General features: G+C 47.5%; 1 protein-coding gene across 1 annotated transcript in view; it reads left to right on the top strand.

The window, feature by feature from the left end:
- The window catches only part of COL24A1 (collagen type XXIV alpha 1 chain), a 382,434-nt gene that overhangs the window by 338,269 nt on the left and 24,787 nt on the right, over nucleotides 1–19,378 (top strand). Inside the window, exons 47-52 of the mRNA XM_075320523.1 lie at nucleotides 2,199–2,306; nucleotides 11,100–11,207; nucleotides 11,304–11,411; nucleotides 11,491–11,544; nucleotides 11,712–11,774; nucleotides 14,932–14,985. Of these exons, the coding sequence (XP_075176638.1) occupies nucleotides 2,199–2,306; nucleotides 11,100–11,207; nucleotides 11,304–11,411; nucleotides 11,491–11,544; nucleotides 11,712–11,774; nucleotides 14,932–14,985 (495 nt within the window). The remainder of the gene's footprint in view (nucleotides 1–2,198; nucleotides 2,307–11,099; nucleotides 11,208–11,303; nucleotides 11,412–11,490; nucleotides 11,545–11,711; nucleotides 11,775–14,931; nucleotides 14,986–19,378) is intronic.

Below are 19,378 nucleotides of genomic sequence, written 5' to 3'. Positions count from 1 at the left end.
CAGCGATATAACAGTATCCGCGGATCTGAGTGATACACAACCAGCGTACCGTCTGCTGGATCAATGTATAAAACTTGTCAGATCGCCAATGTATGAGACCTGAAAGTCATTGTATGAGATCGCACACTGACAGCTCCGTGCACGTCATCCCCACCATTCCCCCATTTACAAGTATAACGGCGAAACACTGGAAATTAAAGCTAAATGCCTGGAATTGGGGCTAAAAATCATTTTTGCAATTGGGTTTCATTACACATTTTGCACCGTTTGCCTTCTATGGTCTCTATATTGCTGGCTGTAGCGTGAGTTATCTGAGAATCCATCAGTGAGCTCTCCACTATGATGGTCGGACTGGGAGTTTGTAATTGTTTTATCTAGTTTTCTTCTAAGCTCCTCACAGATGATATATGACTACAGACTACATGAAAGGTAAATATGCAGAGAAACAGCCTGTGAAATTATTTTAATGAAACCCAATTGCAAAAATAATGTTTAGCCCCAAATACATAGATTTAGGTAAAAAAAAAGTAATTGTTCTGAAACTTGGATATTTCATACAGATGGGACCGGGTATAGTCTAATACAGGAAAAGTGAGGGATCGTGAAGGATATGATTTTTTTTTTTTTTTTTTTTGAAAGATGTGTGAGTGATCAGCAGGAACAAGTACTTTGGTTTTAATTATTTTCTGAGTATTCTGATGACCAGGACCAGCACCTAGCAAACCTAAACAAATGCCAGGCTACACTGCACCTGGGGCCCAGTCAACTCATTTTCAACTAAGTCTCATGAATTTATATAAAATTGCATGTTAGAGAGGCAGAGTCTCACAGAAGCAAAGATGGTCAGAGGTCACCAATCTGTGAACAACTGCGTCTAAAAATTGTGGAACAGTTTCAGAGAAACTGCAAAGACTTTGAATATCCCACTATCTATAGGACATATCAGAAGATTTGGGAATTCTGGAGAAATTCAGGTGTACAAGGAACAGGGCTGAGGATCCATATCGGATGCTCATGATCAGCCCTCCAGCATTATTTTGTCATGCATGTCACTGCATGGACTCAGGAATACTAACAGATTTTGTCTGTGAATACGCTTCACCATGCAATCCAGAAATGCAACTTAGGCATCTAGTCCACCATCGTTTTACACGGACGAGTGCAATCCGATAAAAAAATCACACCAGTGTAAAACTACGGGGCAGTGTCAATCTGCAATTCTGTTCTCATGTCATATCGACATGAGAAAAGAATCACAGCATGTTGCGTTTGGCAACGAGTCTCAGCTTACTGCACCCATATAAGTCTATGGGTGCATGGGAAATATTGCACTGCACTCGGATCCATCCTGGTAAATATGTTACCCCATCCTGATATATATGTTCACAATCCTGGTATATATGCCCCCTATACTGGTATGTCCCCCATCCTAGTAAATATGTCCCCCATCCTGGTATATAAGTTCCCCCATCCTGATATATATCCTGGTATATATGTTCCCCATCCTGGTATATATGCCCCACATCCTGGTATGTCCCCCATCCTAGTAAATATGTCCCCCATCCTGGTATATATGTCCGTCATCCTTGTATATACTGTCCCTTTCCTGGTATATACTGTTTCCCTCCCAGTATATACTGTCCTCCTTCTGGTGTATATGTTCCTTTCCTGGGCTCCTCCTGGAATACACTGTCTCCTTTCTGGAATATAATGTCCCACTCCTGCTATATATGTTCCTCTCTGGATCCCTCCTGGTATATACTGTACTCGCCACCATCCCGGCTCCCACGCTGCGTTGCGTCCTCCTCTATAGTTGGCCCGCAGTGGACGGCAGCTTTCATTGGCGTTTGTGCTATGGCAATGCATGACGTCATTGTCACGTGCCGCCTTAGTCATGAGGACGCCGATGAAAGCTGCCGGCTTCTGTTTGGCTGGCAGCGTGTATCGAAGTGCAGGGACCCGACATATCTCTGCACAGCGATGCATTGCAACGCAGGGGCTGCAACTGCGAGCCCGGTCGCGATCCACTTGGAATTTGTCATCCGTGGGCCTAAATAAACCTGGGGCCAGCCCTGTTGAGGACTTCAGGCTATATATATATTTTTATTTTTTTACAATATACCACTTTAGGCTTCATTAACATTAAAATATAAAACCCCTGCTCATATCTGTATGTAATCTGTGCTACTTTTTTTTAGGGAAAACCAGGTCCACTGGGATTAAGAGGTGCGAATGGGTTTCCTGGCTCTGATTTAGTGGTTGGATTTCCTGGAAAACCTGGATTGCCCGGAAACGTGGGGTTACCTGTGAGTATTGTACATAAAGAAAGTGTCATATGAGGAGAAATGAGAATTATGCATTTACACTTCACATACTAACCAATGGCTGGCCACACAGACATATATAACATAAAGAATTCCCGACAGACTTTCACAAAATCAGGTTTGATTTCAAAGCTGCTCACCTTGGGATTCGCCCGAGGACGGACACATCTGAATTTGAGGTGCCAATGTGACTTTCATCCGAAGGCCACATAAAACTGCAGCTGGCTTTGTGCGAGTCCCTACAGAAGGGAAAAAAGGGCTAAGCAGGGGATGCAGAAGCCATATTTTTACTCTTCAAGTTTAAAAATTGGTAACAATTTAGAGGGTTTAAGCAGATGCTTAAATTGCTTTCTTTCTGATCTGAAATATATATTTATATGGGCATGTAGCTCTTTCACAAGCAAGTCTGGCAATACCTTTACATGGTCAGTGCGTTCCTCTGTTACTGAGAAATCAGCATTTGAATTGATATGCAAATGAGGCTAAAGAGCTATGGTAGATCTGAAGCCTCTGTCACTCCAGCTCTATTTCTATCCCAGCTCTGCATCTTCCTGCTTGACTAAGGCCTAAGCCACACGGCATGGAAATCGGTGTGAGTGGAATGCGATAAAAAAAATCACATTCCACTCGGACCAATATTAGCCTGTATGTCAGCGCACATGAGCGATTTATTTTCTCAGCCCTAATCGGACCGAGAAAACAATCGCAGCATGCTGCAGGGGTAATGCGATCCTGTTTTCTCTCGCATCCATTCAAGTCTATTGGGCGAGAAAAAAATCGCACTGCACTCGCATTACACCGGTGTACCGCAAGTGCAGGGCGAGAATGGCAATAGCCGGCTATGGAGGAGAGAGGGAGATAAATTCCTCCCTCTCCTCCTCAGAGCCGGCCCGCCCCTTCTCAGAGCCGGCCCGCCCCTCCTCAGAGCCGGCCCGTCCCTCCTCAGAGCCGGCCCGCCCCTCCTCAGAGCCGGCCCGCCCCTCCTCAGAGCCGGCCCGCCCCTCCTCAGAGCCGGCCCACCCCTCTTCAGCGCCGGCCCGCCACTCCTCAGTGCCAGCCCTCCCCTTTTCAGAGCCGGCCCGCCCCCCGCAGCTGAGGTCCGATCGCATAATCGGACCTCAGTCGCAAGGACACTCGCATGACACTCGGCTCTGCTGTACTGCCAGCGCGAGCTGAGTGTAATGTGAGGGGATCGCAGTAATCCCCGTGTGGCCCCGGCCTAACAGCCTCTATGTTGTGTAACTTTAGGCAATGGAACCGTCAGTCAAACAGGAGGAGGCAGCACTGGGCGGGAAATAGAGCTGGAGTGACAGAGACTTCAGATCTACCATAGCTCTTCAGCCTCATTTGCATATCAATTCAAATGCTGATTTCTCAGTAACAGAGGAATGCACTGATTTTGTATAGGTATTGCCAGACTTTTTTGTTTAAGAGCTACATGCACATATAAATACTTTTTTAGGGAGGAGGGGAATTAAATTCTGCTGACAGATTCCCTTTAATGTGGACCCCCACATGGTCTTGGATTTGGTGTGTTGCAGAGACGTGAGATGTGCACATCAATCACACAGTAACACATTTGATTTATACAAATGTGTTAAATGAAAGGTCGTCCTCGGGTGTTCTCCGGGGTGAAGGGAATTTCACATGTTTCCTGTTTTAGATAATATTAGATCCATGTATCTCGTCTTTAATGTGATCCAGAAATATTACCCGGGTGTTTGATGTATCCATAAAAAGATAAAAGTTACGGAAAAAAAAACATCTTCTGACTTCTCGCCTGTTTAGTTGTTTGTTTTTTGGCCGAAACTTATAAAATGAAATCTTTGCCAACTGAAGAAAAACCTGAGTTTCATTAGATGCTGGGACCGAACATCTGCATAAAACCTGCAGCCGTCCTCTTGTCCCATCAGAAGGTTCTTCTATCAACTTGCAAAGAGATGTCCTAGAGTTGAAAAGCAAATTTTTTTTTTGCAATCTTGAAGGTCACAATACTGATGGCAGATCATAACAAAAGGCTGTCAATGTCAGATCAGTGGGGGGCTGAAGCTTGAAGGGGCCTCTGCACTTGTGCGAAACCGGCAGCCTCTTAAATGCTTAAATTGCTAGGTGTACCCAGTGCAGACGTGTAACGCTTACCGCTGGTGATGGTGAGGAGGCAAACTGAAGTGGACCCACTAGACCACAGGGGGACCCGGGCTTACCCTTTAGTGGGAGAGGCTTGACTAAGTGCCAGCCACGAGGCAGACGCTAGGTGCCACTGCCAGGGCAGTGCCCAGGACTGTGGCAGCTGACCCCCAGGGCAAGGGAGGATACAGGTGAGGACAGGGAGGGTCGCTAATACAGCAGGTGCAGCCTGGACGGCTGAGGCAGACAGTTAGGCCAGGATGGGCAGGCAGAATCTCTAGAGAAGACGGGTACGACCACGGCCAGGATGGGCGGGCAGAGTTTCTAATGAGAACAGGTACAACTAGGACAAGCACGGTGACCAGAATAGGAAATAGCACACTGAAACAGGGACGTACAGTGGAAAATAGGAATTACTACCTACCGGTAATGATGTTTCCAGGATCCATCATGACAGCACCACAGGAGTTGCTTCCTCCGCCCTCTACAGGGACAGGAACACAAGAGGTTAAAAACCCCTCCCCCTCCCAACCTCTCCAGTGGCTTTTCAAGTACCACACCAGGATGGGTATAACACCAAGTTTATTTATGCTTAAGCTACATACAATGTAAATGACACGCAGTAGAAACAAAAGGGAGGGAAATAATGGTGCTGTCATGATGGATCCTTGAAACATCATTACCGGTAGGTAGTAATTCCTATTTTCCAGGACCACATGACAGCACCACAGGAGAATACCAAATTAATTCATCCTTAGGGGGGGACTACTGCCTGGAGCACCTTCCTACCGAGCGAGGTCTGGTGGGAGGACAGAATATCCAACTTGTAGTGTCTACAAAAAGTGTTGGGACCTAACCAAGTGGCAGTTTTGCAAATCTGGTCTAAAGAAGCTCCCGCCCTTTCTGCCCATGTGGTAGATATCGATCTAGTGGAGTGGGCTCTAAGGTGATCTGGCGGGGTCTTACCCGCCAATTGATAGGTTGAGGATATTGTGGCCCGAACCCATCGAGACAGGACGGCTTTAGATGCCGATTTGCCTCGATATTTTCCCCTAAACTGAAGGAATAAGGTGGAGTCCAATCTCCAGTTCCGGGTGGCCTCCAAATAGCTCAGTACTGTCCGCCTCACATCCAAAGAATGCAGCCGCTGTTCCTTTTGGTTTGTGTAGTTGTGGCAAAAGGATGGCAAAACAACTTCTTGTTCTAGGGTAGCAGAGGAGACCACCTTGGGGCGAAACGTCAGATCAAGTTTCAGCACAATCCTGTCATCCAGGACCTGAAGATATGGCTCCCTGATAGACAAAGCCTGTAATTCACCAATCCGCTTAGCCGTGGTGATGGCCACTAAAAACACCGTCTTGAAGGACAAATGTTCCATCGAAATGGTAGACAAGGGCTCAAAGGGGGAATCACAAAGGCCATTGAGCACCAAGGTCAGATCCCAGGGAGGCACTGTGGGCCGCATTGTAGGGCGAAGGCGCTGAATCCCCTTCACGAATCTGGCAATCCAGGGATTGGACGCCAGTGGCATGTCAAAAGACGCTGAGCACTGATATTTGGACCTTCAAAGTGCTAGGCGTAAGACCCTTGCGGAATCCCAGTTGCAGGAAATCCAAGATTTTCGAAACATCAGGCCGAGAACTGTCAGCAGGTTCTTCACCCAGAAAGGAGCAGAATTTCTTCCAGATTTTCCCGTAGATGGTCCGGGTAATCTGCTTACGACTTGCATGGAGTGTAGAGATGACATCAAGCGACAAACCTTTCCGTCTCAGGAACCGCCCTTCAAGATCCAGGCCGACAGCTGAAGGTGAGCCAGGCCCGGGTGACGCACTGGACCCTGGCTGAGGAGATCGTCCGTCAGGGGAAGGAGAACCGGATCTGCAACTGACAGGTTTCTAAGCAAAGAGAACCAGCTCCGTTTGGGCCAAAACGGGGCTATGAGAATCACATGGGCGCCGTCCTGTTGAATCTTCCGGAGTACCCTGGGGAGCAACGGCAGGGGTGGAAAGGCGTACACCAGTCCCATGGACCAAGACTGGGCCATGGCGTCGATCGCAGCCGGAGCATCCCGGGGATTCAGAGAGAAGAATATTTGTAGTTTGGCATTGGTCCTGGACGTGAACAAATCTACCTGGGGTGTACCCCATCGTTTGACCAGATCCTGAAAGACGCTGTCCTTCAGCTCCCATTCTGATGGGTCGATCGTGCGCCTGCTCAGGAAGTCCGCGAGATGGTTGTCCGAGCCCCTGAGATGGATAGCCGAGATGGAGAGAACTGTGCGTTCTGCCCACTGAAAGATCCGTGATGCCAGAGCCTGCAGGGGCGGGTGGCGAGAGCCCCCCTGATGACGAAGGAATGCCACCGCCGTAACATTGTCCGAGAGGACCCGAACATGGCGACCGTGGAATAAGGGAGGAGCCGCCTGTAGAGCCTGCCAGACCGCTTGCAGCTCCCTGAAATTGGACGACTGGGTTGACACCTCCAGGGGCCACCTGCCTTGAAAGTAAAGGGAGTCCACATGGGCGCCCCAGCCCGTCTGACTGGCATCGGTGGTAAGCGTGACGGAGGGCGAACAGTCCCACAGAACGCCCAATTGAAGATTTTTCCTGCACATCCACCATCTGAGACCTTAAATGACCTGAGGGGTCAGGGAAATCTTGCAATGGAGGGACCAGCGGGACCCTACAGTGTAAGACAGGATCAGCTTTTGGAGTGGCCTGGAGTGATATTGACTCCAGCGAACACATTGGATGCAGGAAGTCATCATGCCCAGGATGCTCATGGCCTCTCTGACGGAGCACTGGTGCTTTTGGCCGAAGGTCCGGATTTTTGACCTGATGTCGACTACTTTTTGAGATGGCAAAAAGGACGTTCGCGCATCGGAGTCCAGAAGAATGCCCAGAAACACCTTTCTCGTCTCCGCCCGGAGATTGGACTTCTGATCGTTTATGATCCAGCCGAGGGACGTCAGCAGAGTCAAGGTGGTGGCGATCGTCCGGGAGAGCTCCTCCGGGGAATCCGCCAACAGCAGAAGGTCATCCAAGTAATGGACGATGGACACTTTGGATCTTCGCAGGTGCGCCACAACTTCCGTCATTATCTTCGTGAACACCCTGGGAGCAGAAGAGAGACCGAATGGAAGGCACCGGAACTGGAAATGATACATTACTCCGTCCCTCTCCAACGCAAACCTCAGGTATTTCTGGTAGTATGGGTGAATGGCTATGTGGTAGTATGCGTTTTTCAGATCTACCGTGGCCATGACAGAATGGGTGTTGAGAAGAGGGATGGTGGATTTTGATTCCATCCGGAATCTTTTGTACCGGACCCACCGATTGAGGGGCTTTAAATTTATGATCGTCCGGAATTCTCCGGAGGGTTTGGGAACAGAGAATAGGGAAGAATAGTGGCCCTGGAACTGTTCTGAGATTGGAACCGGGAGGACTGCTCCGGTGTGTAGTAAGGTATCCACATCCGACCATAGGCGGTTGGCAAGCGACTGCGACTGCGGTTTCGTCAGGAGGAATCTGGTTGGGGGGGTCTTTGAAAATTCTATCCGTAGACCTTCCCCCACCACTTGAAGGACCCATGGATTGGAGGTTATCTGTTGCCAGGTGCCCAAAAACTGGCTGAGCCTCCGCCCGATAATGGCGTCAGGATCTATCCTGTTTCCTGCGGGGTTCAAAGTGGGGTTGCCTATCTGGGCCGCCCTTATGGAAACCCCACCTGCCCGTCTTACCCCTATCCTTATAGTCCTGCCTAGCGGGCCGAAACCTCCGGGAGGGAAGGGAACGTGGGGTCTAACCTCCGGGAAACCGCCCTTTTTATCGGAAGCCTTTTCTAGGAGTTCATCTAGAGCAGGACCGAACACCCGGGCACCTGAAAAGGGAAGGGAGCACAGCTTATTTTTGGACGCTCCGTCACCAGACCAGGTTTTCAACAATATGGCCCTGCGGGCAGAATTAGTAAGGGCCTCATTCCTGGCAGAAAACCGCACAGACTCAGCGGAAGCATCTGCCATGAATCCTGTTGCCAGCTTTAGCATAGGAAGGGATTCCAAGATGGCGTCTCTAGGGACGTTATCCCGAACCTGAGTTTCCAGGTCTGATAACCAACGGGACATAGACCGAGCCACGGAAGTAGCGGCAATGTTGGCCTTAATGGTGGCTGCAGAAGCCTCCCAGGCTTTTTGTTTTAAGAAGGCCATCAGCCTTCCTATCCATGGGGTCTCGGAGACCCGAGGAGTCCTCAAACGGAATGGACGTCTTCCGTGCGACTTTTGCCACGGGAACATCAATTTTGGGAACATCCTCCCATTCCTTGATGTCGTCGGGTTCAAACGGCAGCCTGGCTTTAAAGTCCCTGGGAACAAGCAATCTTTTCTCCGCCTCCTCCCACTCGGCCAGGATCATTGCACGCACATGGTGATTTACTGGAAAGACCCTGTGGCGCTGAGACCGGAGCCCCCCAAACATTTCATCCTGTATGGTCCGTGGTTGTTCCGTATCCTCCACCATCATAGTCCTCCGTACGGCACGGAGTAACTCATCCATGTCGCCTGCGGAAAATAAGTAACGCCGCTCTTCTTCAGGCAGGGGACCCAGGACCTCATCTTCCCCTGGGGAGTCGGAGTTCCTGGACATCTCATCTTCCTCTGAGGACTCTAACAGATGGCGGGGACGCTTTTGTGCAGGAGGCGCCGGGGGCTCTGGAGGGGGGGCGTGACTTGCAATGACAGCCTGAACCTCCTCCCGTATCATGGACCTCATGTCCGACAGGAGGGTAGTCTGCTCTTCAGAGATCAGTTTTGTAATACAGGTCTCGCAGAGCTTCTTAGCACAGGTGTCAGGGAGTTTAACATCACACACCGCACAAAGTTTAATTTTAGCGGTACATTTCTTTTTGGGGATGGTGCCAGAACCCACAGAAGAACCTCCACCCTGCAAAAAAGAACAAGGCTCAGACAAGTCTTCTGGCTACAGGGCAATGAAACCCTGAAGGGCTGACACTTACAGAGACCTGGACATCCTTAGGGGTTTTAGTGTATGATTCCTTTTCAGCCATCACAGGCAGTGCTGGCAGCCGAATGAAAACCAATGTAGCACCCCCCTACCCTTCCAGGTTTTTTTTACCTGAGTGAAGGGTCCAGGTCGCAGTCCTGCCGTCCAAGTCCCGTTCTAATTTCGCGCCAATTTTTCGGGGCCGTACTGACCCGGAAACCGGAAGTGCGGCGTCCGCGCATGCACCGGCGTTCTCCACGCTGTGCCCGGAAGCATCACGTGGCTGGAGGCAGGAGGCCGAGAGCCCTCCCCTCGGAGGGAAGCGGCAGGCGCCGGGAGCTGCAGCTCGACCGGCGTGGCTGAGGGACCCCGGACAGCGAGGTGTCGGCCTGGGGCGTCTTGACAGGCCGGAGGGAGAGAGAGCAGAGCCCCCCCTCGATCCACCTGGACCCCGTACATCCCGGTAAGTGCCTACGTCCGTCCTGTACAGGGACAGGAAAAACACTGGAGAGGTTGGGAGGGGGAGGGGTTTTTAACCTCTTGTGTTCCTGTCCCTGTAGAGGGCGGAGGAAGCAACTCCTGTGGTGCTGTCATGTGGTCCTGGAAAGGAGACATTACAACTAGCTAGCTAGAGAGAAAACCACTGACTAACAACATTGCTCAGGCATCTCCCCTAGTGGGGAAGTGCCTTAAGTACCCAGTGCATTTCAGAGATAGGTTGAGAGGCACTTCAGGATATGGTGTACCGGCCCTTAAAAAGCCAGGCAGGTGTGTTCGTGCACACTCCAGGAGCATTCCCTGGAGACCTGTGCAGCGTGCACAGGCCCTTGAAGGAGGTAGCAGAGGACGCACAAGTGTGGGACCGTGAGGAAGGAAGGCAGCATGGCACAGGCATGTCACAGCGGTGAATAAGACGGAGTCCTTGCTGAGGAGAGCAATGTAAGGACGCCAGCGCTGCAAGTCACTACTAAGGATTTGTTTACACGGGATGACCAGCGGTACAATATGACCGCCAATCGTTAACCTTTATTGATTAGCGGTCATTTAGTAGCCTATTCACACGGGCAGACCAAGGTAAATGATGTGCACTGAATGATCAGTACAAGATCTGTAATAGATCAACCACGCGTCTTATTTACCCACATACACCACCGAGAACGATCATCTTTTTACCGAAATGAACAACCATTTGCACAAGTGTGTGTAAGCGCCAGAGCTCCCCAGAAGGTGGGCCCCAGTGATACATAAGATAGGGGGATATCCCTTTAATAAACTTTCCCATACTTTTGAATGGCAAATACCGAGGCTCTAGAACCCAGGAACAAGCTCTGCAGTCTCGTCTTGAGTGGAGGTGAATAACGTCCACTCCATTTAACATGGGATTCTGTGGAGCCTGGTTCCCGAGGATTTGATGGGGGTCCCAGTAGTCAGACCCCCCAGTGATCAGTAAATTATCCGTATTCTTTCGATAGGGGGTAACTCACTTATTGGGAATAATCCTTTAATGGCATCCTCATGACCACAATCTGATAACACACTATTTAGGTACATTTTCTGTATATTTTGTGCCCAGGCTCAATCTTTATCATGTAGAATCATTACCTCTATCTCGAATAACCCAAATTCTATATCTATTTAATCCCTATAGGGTGTAGCCGGCAGCCCAGGGCTCAGTGGATTGGCAGGTCTACCTGGTCGACACGGGCCAAAGGGTTCTCCTGGTCCTCAAGGAAGTGATGGTGCCCCAGGACCTAAGGTATTATTGTGCTATCATTATACACTTTTTAATTTTATGATGCGAGTCTTAAGGTTAAAATTTCAATAAATTTATTTGATTTTTAACTTTTTAAAGGGAGAAACAGGACTACGTGGTCACCCGGGAAAATCAGGATCAAGGGGTTTATCTGGGGCGCAAGGTGATCAAGGACCAAAAGGTGAAAGTGGCCTAAAGGGGCTTCTGGTGAGCATCCACCATCTCTTCTCTAGTGAAGATTCAAGATGTAAGGAATACGGGATAATCCACCATTGTGTATATACAGGGAGAAGACGGTGATCAAGGTCTCATGGGTTTCCAAGGGTTCCCTGGCCCAAAGGTACAATATGATCTGTATAGATTTTTGCTAATGTCTTCAATGTTGTAACATCTGTGTGTGGAGTGAAGGAGGAGTAGTTGCCTCTGTGATGTAATTTTAGCCCATTTCAATCAAGACCCATCTTGTTGGGATGAATTCACCTATTGTAACTAAAGCTTGTTTTATAGGGTCCTTCTGGTGACATTGGTCTAGGGGGTATCACTGGTCCTAAAGGTCCTCCTGGTCAAGCTGTAAGTATCTATTATTGCTCTTGACTATAATATTGGTCACATTAGAGGGGACATTTTTCAAAATATTGATTTCTATAATCTCTTATGACTTATATTAGACTAATGCGGGCTTTACACGAGACGAGCTATCGTGCGATGCATCGTCGGGGTCGTGGTTTTCGTGACGCATATCCGGCATTGTACACGACGTCGTCTCGTGTAACACCTCCTAGCTACGCAGTATCACTCACAAATCGTGAGTCGTGTACTCGTCGCTAGGTTTCATAAAATTGTTTAATTAAAATGGCGCCGGTTGTTCGTTTCCGTGGCATCACACATTGCTCCGTGTGACACCACGGGAACGATGAACAGCAGCTTACTGCCTCCCACGGCACCCGACGGCTTAATGGAAGGAAGGAGGTGGGCGGGATGTTTACATCGCACTCATCTCCGCCCCTCCGCTTCTATTGGCTGGCTGCCGTGTGATGTCGCTGTGACGCCGAACGTCCCTCCCACTTCAGGAAGTGGACGTTCGTCGCCCACAGCAAGGTCGTCCGGAAGGTAAGTACGTGTGACGGGGGTTAAACGAGTTTGTGCGTCACGGGCAACTAATTGCCTGTGACGCAAAAACGACGGGGGCGGGTACGATCGATCGTGATATCGCACAATCGGTCGTCCCGTGTAAAGCAGGCTTTAGTCCCAGTTACCAGTGGGGAATATTGGTCATTCACTGATTCCAACTTTTGCATTAGGTGGCTGCTTTGCATCGTCTGTGAAGCAACGGCATCCCTGAAGGGACGCCGATTAACTGGCCAGGTCGTGTCCCCCCCTACAATCCCCTGATCATCCACGTGTGCTGCTCATTCCCCTCCCGGGGCCTGTGCATACACCCGAGGTCTTCCCCGAGTGTGCTGAGGGTGCACGCACACCGGACCTCCTCTTAAGTGGCCGGCACACTATTTTCAGGCACTATGTTTTTAAATAGAAGAAATCCGGCACACTAATGACCCCAAACAATTAGTCAAGTCGAGTTCAAGCTGTAATAATTTTATTAATCAAAACGTTGGTGCAATTGTTGTATATTGCTGTATAAGGAAGTGTCCACATAGGTCGACGTTTCGGCCGGCAGGCCTTCGTCAGACTGGACTTATTTATATCTAATATCAGTACACCAGGAAAATAATTCTCAATGATGAGCTGGCTACTGGTGGATAGACCATAAAACCATATGGAGGTCCAAAGGATGAGCTGTTAGCATGCGTCTATCAAGTTACAAAAAAGATTCTAATGATCCTAGGAATTGAAAACGATTCCTGTTGTATTGGGAACCATATACATGCAGTAGTAAAGGGTATTGTATATCTATTGAGCCCGGGAAGCAAATTCCAAATGTATTAGAGACAGTGTATATGAGGCATATCAGGCAAAAATATATAGGATACTAGGTATCTATCTGTGATCACAGGTGGGGGAGACAATTGCAGTCGCTCATACGGCAGAGGTAGTATGAGAAGCTCCCTGTTAGAACCTATACCGTGTCAGAGGAACGTGGAGTGTGCCCACCTGTCTCCTGCAGTGTATCAAGTGTGTTTTTCTCCTGAGCACCTAAATCGGTGACTTTTAGCCTTTATCGTTATTTTTCACTATGTTTTTAAGGCACCCTCCCATTAGCGGTAGTGCCTGTGCAATGCCTTTAGTTAGTCAGTATACAAGTCTGCTAGCTAGTAGTCAGATACCCATGCTCCTGTTCAGTTACCCCTGTGGTTCACTGGATCAACTAACCCTTCTAGCTGCCCCTACGCCGGCCGTGAGCATTACAGTCTGTTTAGTTTGAATTGGGAAAACACCGGTCATATGAATCAGCGGCCAAAAAGTGTTCACTATACATTTTTTTCTGCTGTATGGAATAGCATAGTCTGCTGCATTATTCCATACAGAGGCATCCAGAAGAGAAGGTATATATAGGAGCCAAGGGGCGACAGATACTGTAGTGATTTTCATCTGAGGTATTAGCTTGGAAAAATACTCACATTTAACTCCGATGGACACTGCAAAATGCTTTGTGAAGGTGGTCTGAGCTGTAGTATGTTTGTTTAAACATAATAAGAATATCGGTGTATGTAAATAATAAAAATGTAGATGTAGTTGCATAATAATCTGTCTGTCTATGTAGCAATTGCACAGATCTATAAAAGTTGTATAGTCATGAAGGGGTTACCAAGGATAAGTGAACAGATGTACAAATAATGGAAGTTTTCAAATAATGAGCAAAAGTCTTATCAGTAATGTTTACACAGAAAGAATGTTTTAATGAACAAAGATATGTTGGGAGAAAATAAGGAGTTGAATACTCCTTACTCCCTTGTTCTAGCTTCAAGGTTAGAAATGCAGATTGTATAATTGGGTGTCTTAGAATACACGAGTTCAGTTGGTGATGCTGGCTCAAGGAGAACATGTCTTATGTATTCATTGTCTGATACATTGATATATCGGCACTGGTATACAGCTAATACGGCACCGTCTCTGAATATCCCAAAGGAAGACTCCATTAGCAGTCTTCACCTAAATTCCTGCCTTGACAGCTTCATAACAGCAGCAAGAAAAAAAAGCAAAACATGCATTACATTCCGGCTTTATCACCACAAATCAGGGGTCCACCTAGAAACCTCCCCTTGATTTTAGGGAAAAGCAAAGGGATGTTGCAGCCCTTTCCAACACCTATGTAAGATGTAAGGTGCATATTTATGGAGCGTCTTATTTAAACAAAAACATAATCAATAAAAATGTTATCTCACAAAGCAAAAAAAAAAACAACTTAGTTACATCAAAGTGAAAATGAAAAAAAAAAAGTTACAGGGCTCAGAAATAATGATACAAGTCTGGTGTCTCCGCAATCGTAAAACTCTGAAGAATCAAGTTACCAGAATATGTTCTTGTCGCCGTATAAGAAAACCTAAAACAATGGCGGAATTGAGATTTTTTTTTCCAACATTTCACCCCCATGGAATTTTTTTTCTCAGTTTTCAATACATCGATAGAAAAAAATGGGACTTTGGGAGGAAAGGGAGGTAATAATTGAAGTACAAGACTGAAAATTAGACCTGTCATAAAGGGTTTAGTTGTACAAAGCTGAATTATATTTTGTTTTACGGACTGTTTTTTCTTTTCTTATGTCAAGGGAAACAGCGGTCCCATAGGTCCTGGTGGCATAATAGGACCCACAGGCAATCTGGTGAGTAGAGATGGATGGCCCTGAAGGGAGAAATGAAAACTACAACCTGCCATGTGCGACTGCAAAGTGTATTGTGTGCAATATATTACAGTATCAATACTGGATTCTTCACAGAATCCGATCCACACACTGCAGAGACAGTACATCATGCAAATGTGCTGCAGATCTGAGATCTACAATATGTCAACTTATGCTGCAGCCTTCACTGAGGATTTTACTTTTTGCAACCAGAAAATTCACAATATATAATAATAATAATAATCTTTATTTCTATAGCGCCAACATATTCCGCAGCGCTTTACAATTCAGGAGGATCATATACAAACCAGTAACAGTTATAGAAAATACAATATTTAGAGGGGGGGGGGGGAAAAGACAACCCTGCTCGTGAGAGCTTACAATCTACAATGAGATGGGGGGGGTGAGGTACAAGTGCTTATTTACAATGATATATATCAAGGGAACATGCTGGAAGAGTTAAAACCAAGAATACAGCCCTGCCTCTGTTATCTCACAGTCTTTTTTTGTTTATCTGCTATGTTAGCTTAAGCCTCTTATCTTTATAATTAGTGGGTCTCAGCAGGGGTCCAACTCCACCCACTTCTGTGATTAGCAGTTTCTGTCTATGGAAATAAGCACTGAAAGCCTGGTGTGGGCGGGGGCAGCTGTCAGCACTGCTACATGTAAAATCTAAAAAATGTCACTGTGTGAGAACGGCTGCAGCCACTAATCTAAGTGGTATATCATTGAACTCAGGGCCTCTGAACCTACAGCATGGTGCTCTCAGATGAGGTAGCAAAAACCTGCTGACAGATTCCTTTTAAGTCTATAATCACATATGTTTTTTTTTATTAGTTTTATGCAAATTAAAAGCTGATTTTTACAGTACGGGCAAAAACTATGAGACTCCAGAAATCTCAGTCACACAGTTGTTTTTTTCCCCGATTGAGATTGAAACTGCTGCGTTTTTTTTAAAGAAGAAAAAAACAAAAAGCCAGCACTAAATGTGCACTTCAGCACTAAAAATTCCAAACTGTACTTATTATAAAAATTTTGAGATTTTTGGCAAAAAATTGCAATTTCTTGAGCTACCCCGCCACGTCACGGCAAATCTCATTTGGGGCAGTCCTACACTAAAATATTTTTATAAAATGTGCCATACGGCCTCACATATGAATAGTAGAACTGCTCTTAGCAGCACTCACTTGGGCAAGTTCAATCCCGTACCCATCAGTCATGGCTGTGGGCGGGACAGGTCCAAGCAAATGCTGCATGAAGTAAATAGCCTGTGGACAAGGCCTGATGACTGAATGTGAACAGTCACCAATCGCCAAAATCTAGACAGGTGGAATACATCCCAAATTGGGGTGCATAGCAAGGTGGGGGTCAGCCACCGACCAATTCAATGAAGAAAAAACAAAAAGCCAGCACTAAATGTGCACTTCAGCCAGTTTTTTTAAAGAAGCAGATTTTTAATTCTTTCAGCGTTTTTGCAGCTTTTTTTCACCATTGAAAGCAATGAGAGTCAAAAAAAACACAACCGCTGTGTTTTTGTTCGATTTGTGGTGAATTTACAAACTTTATTTAAACGTACTAAATGAAACACAAAAAAGGCAACAAAAAACTCAGCAAAACCTGCTTTTTTGGAAACAGCTTTTTTACTGCCAAGAGATCAGGTTTTTTCTGTAGGAAAAAACGCAGCAAAAACGTAATATGTGAAGGGTAACACTTTTAGGCTATCATGGTAAGGATGTGGCTGCATCTGTAAAAGTGAAGCGCCTCTGAGAATAGTAAGATAGGACGGCTCCCTTGTAAGCCTTTGTGCACATAGAGGGTTTTTTTTTTTTAGAAGGTAAAAAAATACACGTTTTCTAGTAGAAACCACTCCAGTAAATGCTCATTCTTTGGGGTAGTTTCTTGAGGAGTTCTTTTTTTGTTTTCTGAAATGGTTTTGAAGACCTTTTAAAAAGTTTTTTCCCTTAGGGTATGTGCGCACATTGCTTTTTACCTGCTTTTTCTCTGCTTTTTTGCTGCTTTTTCTTCTGCGCTGTTTAGTGCCAAAATGGATGTGTTCTTCTATTCAAGCAAAATCTATGGGAATTTGGGTTTCTTGTTCACACTATGTTGTTCAAAATGCTGCCTTTTTGTGGCAGAACTTTGATCAAAAACTCAGCTTTGCAGTGCAAAACCCAAATGGCAAAAACAATTGACATGTTGCTTCTTTGAAAAGCTGAGTTTTTGACCAAAGTTCTGCCTCAAAAAGGCATCATTTTGAACAACATAGTGTGAACAAGAAACCCAAATTCCCATAGACTTTGCTTGAATAGAAGAACACATCCATTTTGGCATTAAACAGCGCAGAAGAAAAAGCAGCAAAAAAGCAGGTAAAAAGCAGGTAAAAAGCAACGTGCGCACATACCCTAATGCATTTTTTACAGCCTTTTGGTTGGACAGTTCCTAAGAGCGGATTCCATCAGGAGACATTTCTCCCATCAGGTGGTTTTCAAATCCTGAAGCTTAAAGGGAACCTGTCACCAGATTTGGGACCTATAAGCTGCAGCCACCACCAGTGGGCTGTTATATACAGCGTTCTAACATGCTGTATATAAGAGCCCAGGCCGCTGTGCAGAACGTAAAAAACACTTTATAATACTGACCTAAATGGTCGGTGTGGTGCAGACTGGTCGGATGGGTGTCTCCACTCTCCGGTACCGGCGCCTCCTCTTTCGGCTATCTTTGTCCTCCTTCTTCTGAAGCCTGGTGCATGACGCGTCCTACGTCACCCACACTAGGCAGCACTGAGGTCCTGCGCAGGTGCACTTTAACCCCTTCACGACCGCGGGCAGTAAAATTACGTCCTATTTTAACGTGACTTAACGACCAGGGACGTAATTTTACGGCCTAAACTTCATTTGATTGCTGTGGCCATAGCAACGGCTTTCAAATGATGTCCCCTGCTGTTTCTTACAGCAGGGGACCTTTGCTTGACCCCAGGGGGGTGGCATCGCCACCCCCCATAGGCGATCGATGTGATTGGCTGTTCAAATCTGAACCGCCAACCACATCGTTCGCACTAATTTCGGCAAAAATAATGCCCGAATTAGTGCGATACTGTGAGATCCTGCTATGATCTATTGTAGCAGCTACAGCAGATCATAGGTGGATCTCCAACATGTCGCCCCCAGCCCCTGCAACACTGATTGGAGCGATCGTGCTATGACGCGCAATCGCTCCAATCAGTGTGCAGTGGGGCGGTCTGATCTGCGGGTGGCCTCCATCCCCAGGCCTGTCCTGGTCTGGGGACCCTCCCCCAACATGTCTGCAGCGTGGAGTGGCTGGTACTTTTGGTACCACGCCACGGCTGCTGCTGCCGCCGCCGCCTCTGATGTCACCGCCGCTCCTGCTCCAATGGTAAGTATTCCGCTCCCTGCGCGCTCTCGCGATGGACCCTGCGCGCTCCCGTGAAGGCCCCTGCACACTCCCGTGAAGGCCCCTGCCCGTGCCCCCCCCCGATCTGCCCCCCTACGCCCCGATCTGCCCCCCGGCATCCCGATCTGCTACCCACGCGATCTGCCTGCCTCCTCTGTCATCTCTATTCTGCTTCCAAGGTTCCTTCCTTCTGCCTTTGCTTCTCCGCCCCCTCTGCTGTCCCTCTGCCCCCCCCTCTGTCCCCCCCTCTCCCCATCCCCCTCTGCCCTTCCCCCCGACGTCCTCTTACCTGCCTTCACGGGTCGTCCGAGGTCTTCACTGGCCCGATCACATCTGCCTCCATCGCTGGGTCCTTCTGCTGATCTGTCCAACGTCCTGCCTGCTGCTGGTGTAAAGCTGTCTATCTCACTGCCTTCTTGTTCCTCTGCAGCTCTTCTGGTTAGTGATCCTCTTGGTACTGTGAGTATAACTTTTTTTTTTTCTTGTATCCTGCCCATTTTTACACTTCATCCATCCGTGCGTCCCGCCGAGCGCTGATCAGGGATGCAGATAACGGATCTGCATCCGTAGTCAGTTTTTGGCCTGACTTTTTTCCGTATTCGCGATGCTTTTTGTATCGCATCCGTCCGTGCGTCCCGCCGAGCGCTGATCAGGGATGCACATAACGGATCGGCATCCCTGCTCAATTTTTGGCGTGACCTTTTTTTTCCGTATCCCCAACGCTTTTTGTATCTCATCCGACCGTGCGTCCTGCAGCGACCGATCAGTGCACCGCGTCTGTGCGTTTGAAAAGTTAAATGGCGTTCCTTCTCTTCTGAACCCCACCATGTGCCCAAACAATTACTTTCCACCACATATGAGGTATCTACGTACTCAGAAAAAATTGCACAATATGTTTTATGGCGCAGTTTTTCCTGATACCGTTGTAAAAAAAAAAAGCTACCTGGTTGATACAAAAATTTTG

Source organism: Anomaloglossus baeobatrachus, chromosome 8, assembly GCF_048569485.1.
Source record: "Anomaloglossus baeobatrachus isolate aAnoBae1 chromosome 8, aAnoBae1.hap1, whole genome shotgun sequence".
Lineage (NCBI taxonomy): Eukaryota > Metazoa > Chordata > Amphibia > Anura > Aromobatidae > Anomaloglossus > Anomaloglossus baeobatrachus.
Note: the sequence above shows the minus strand (reverse complement) of the source record. Positions and strands in the feature narration are given on the sequence as shown.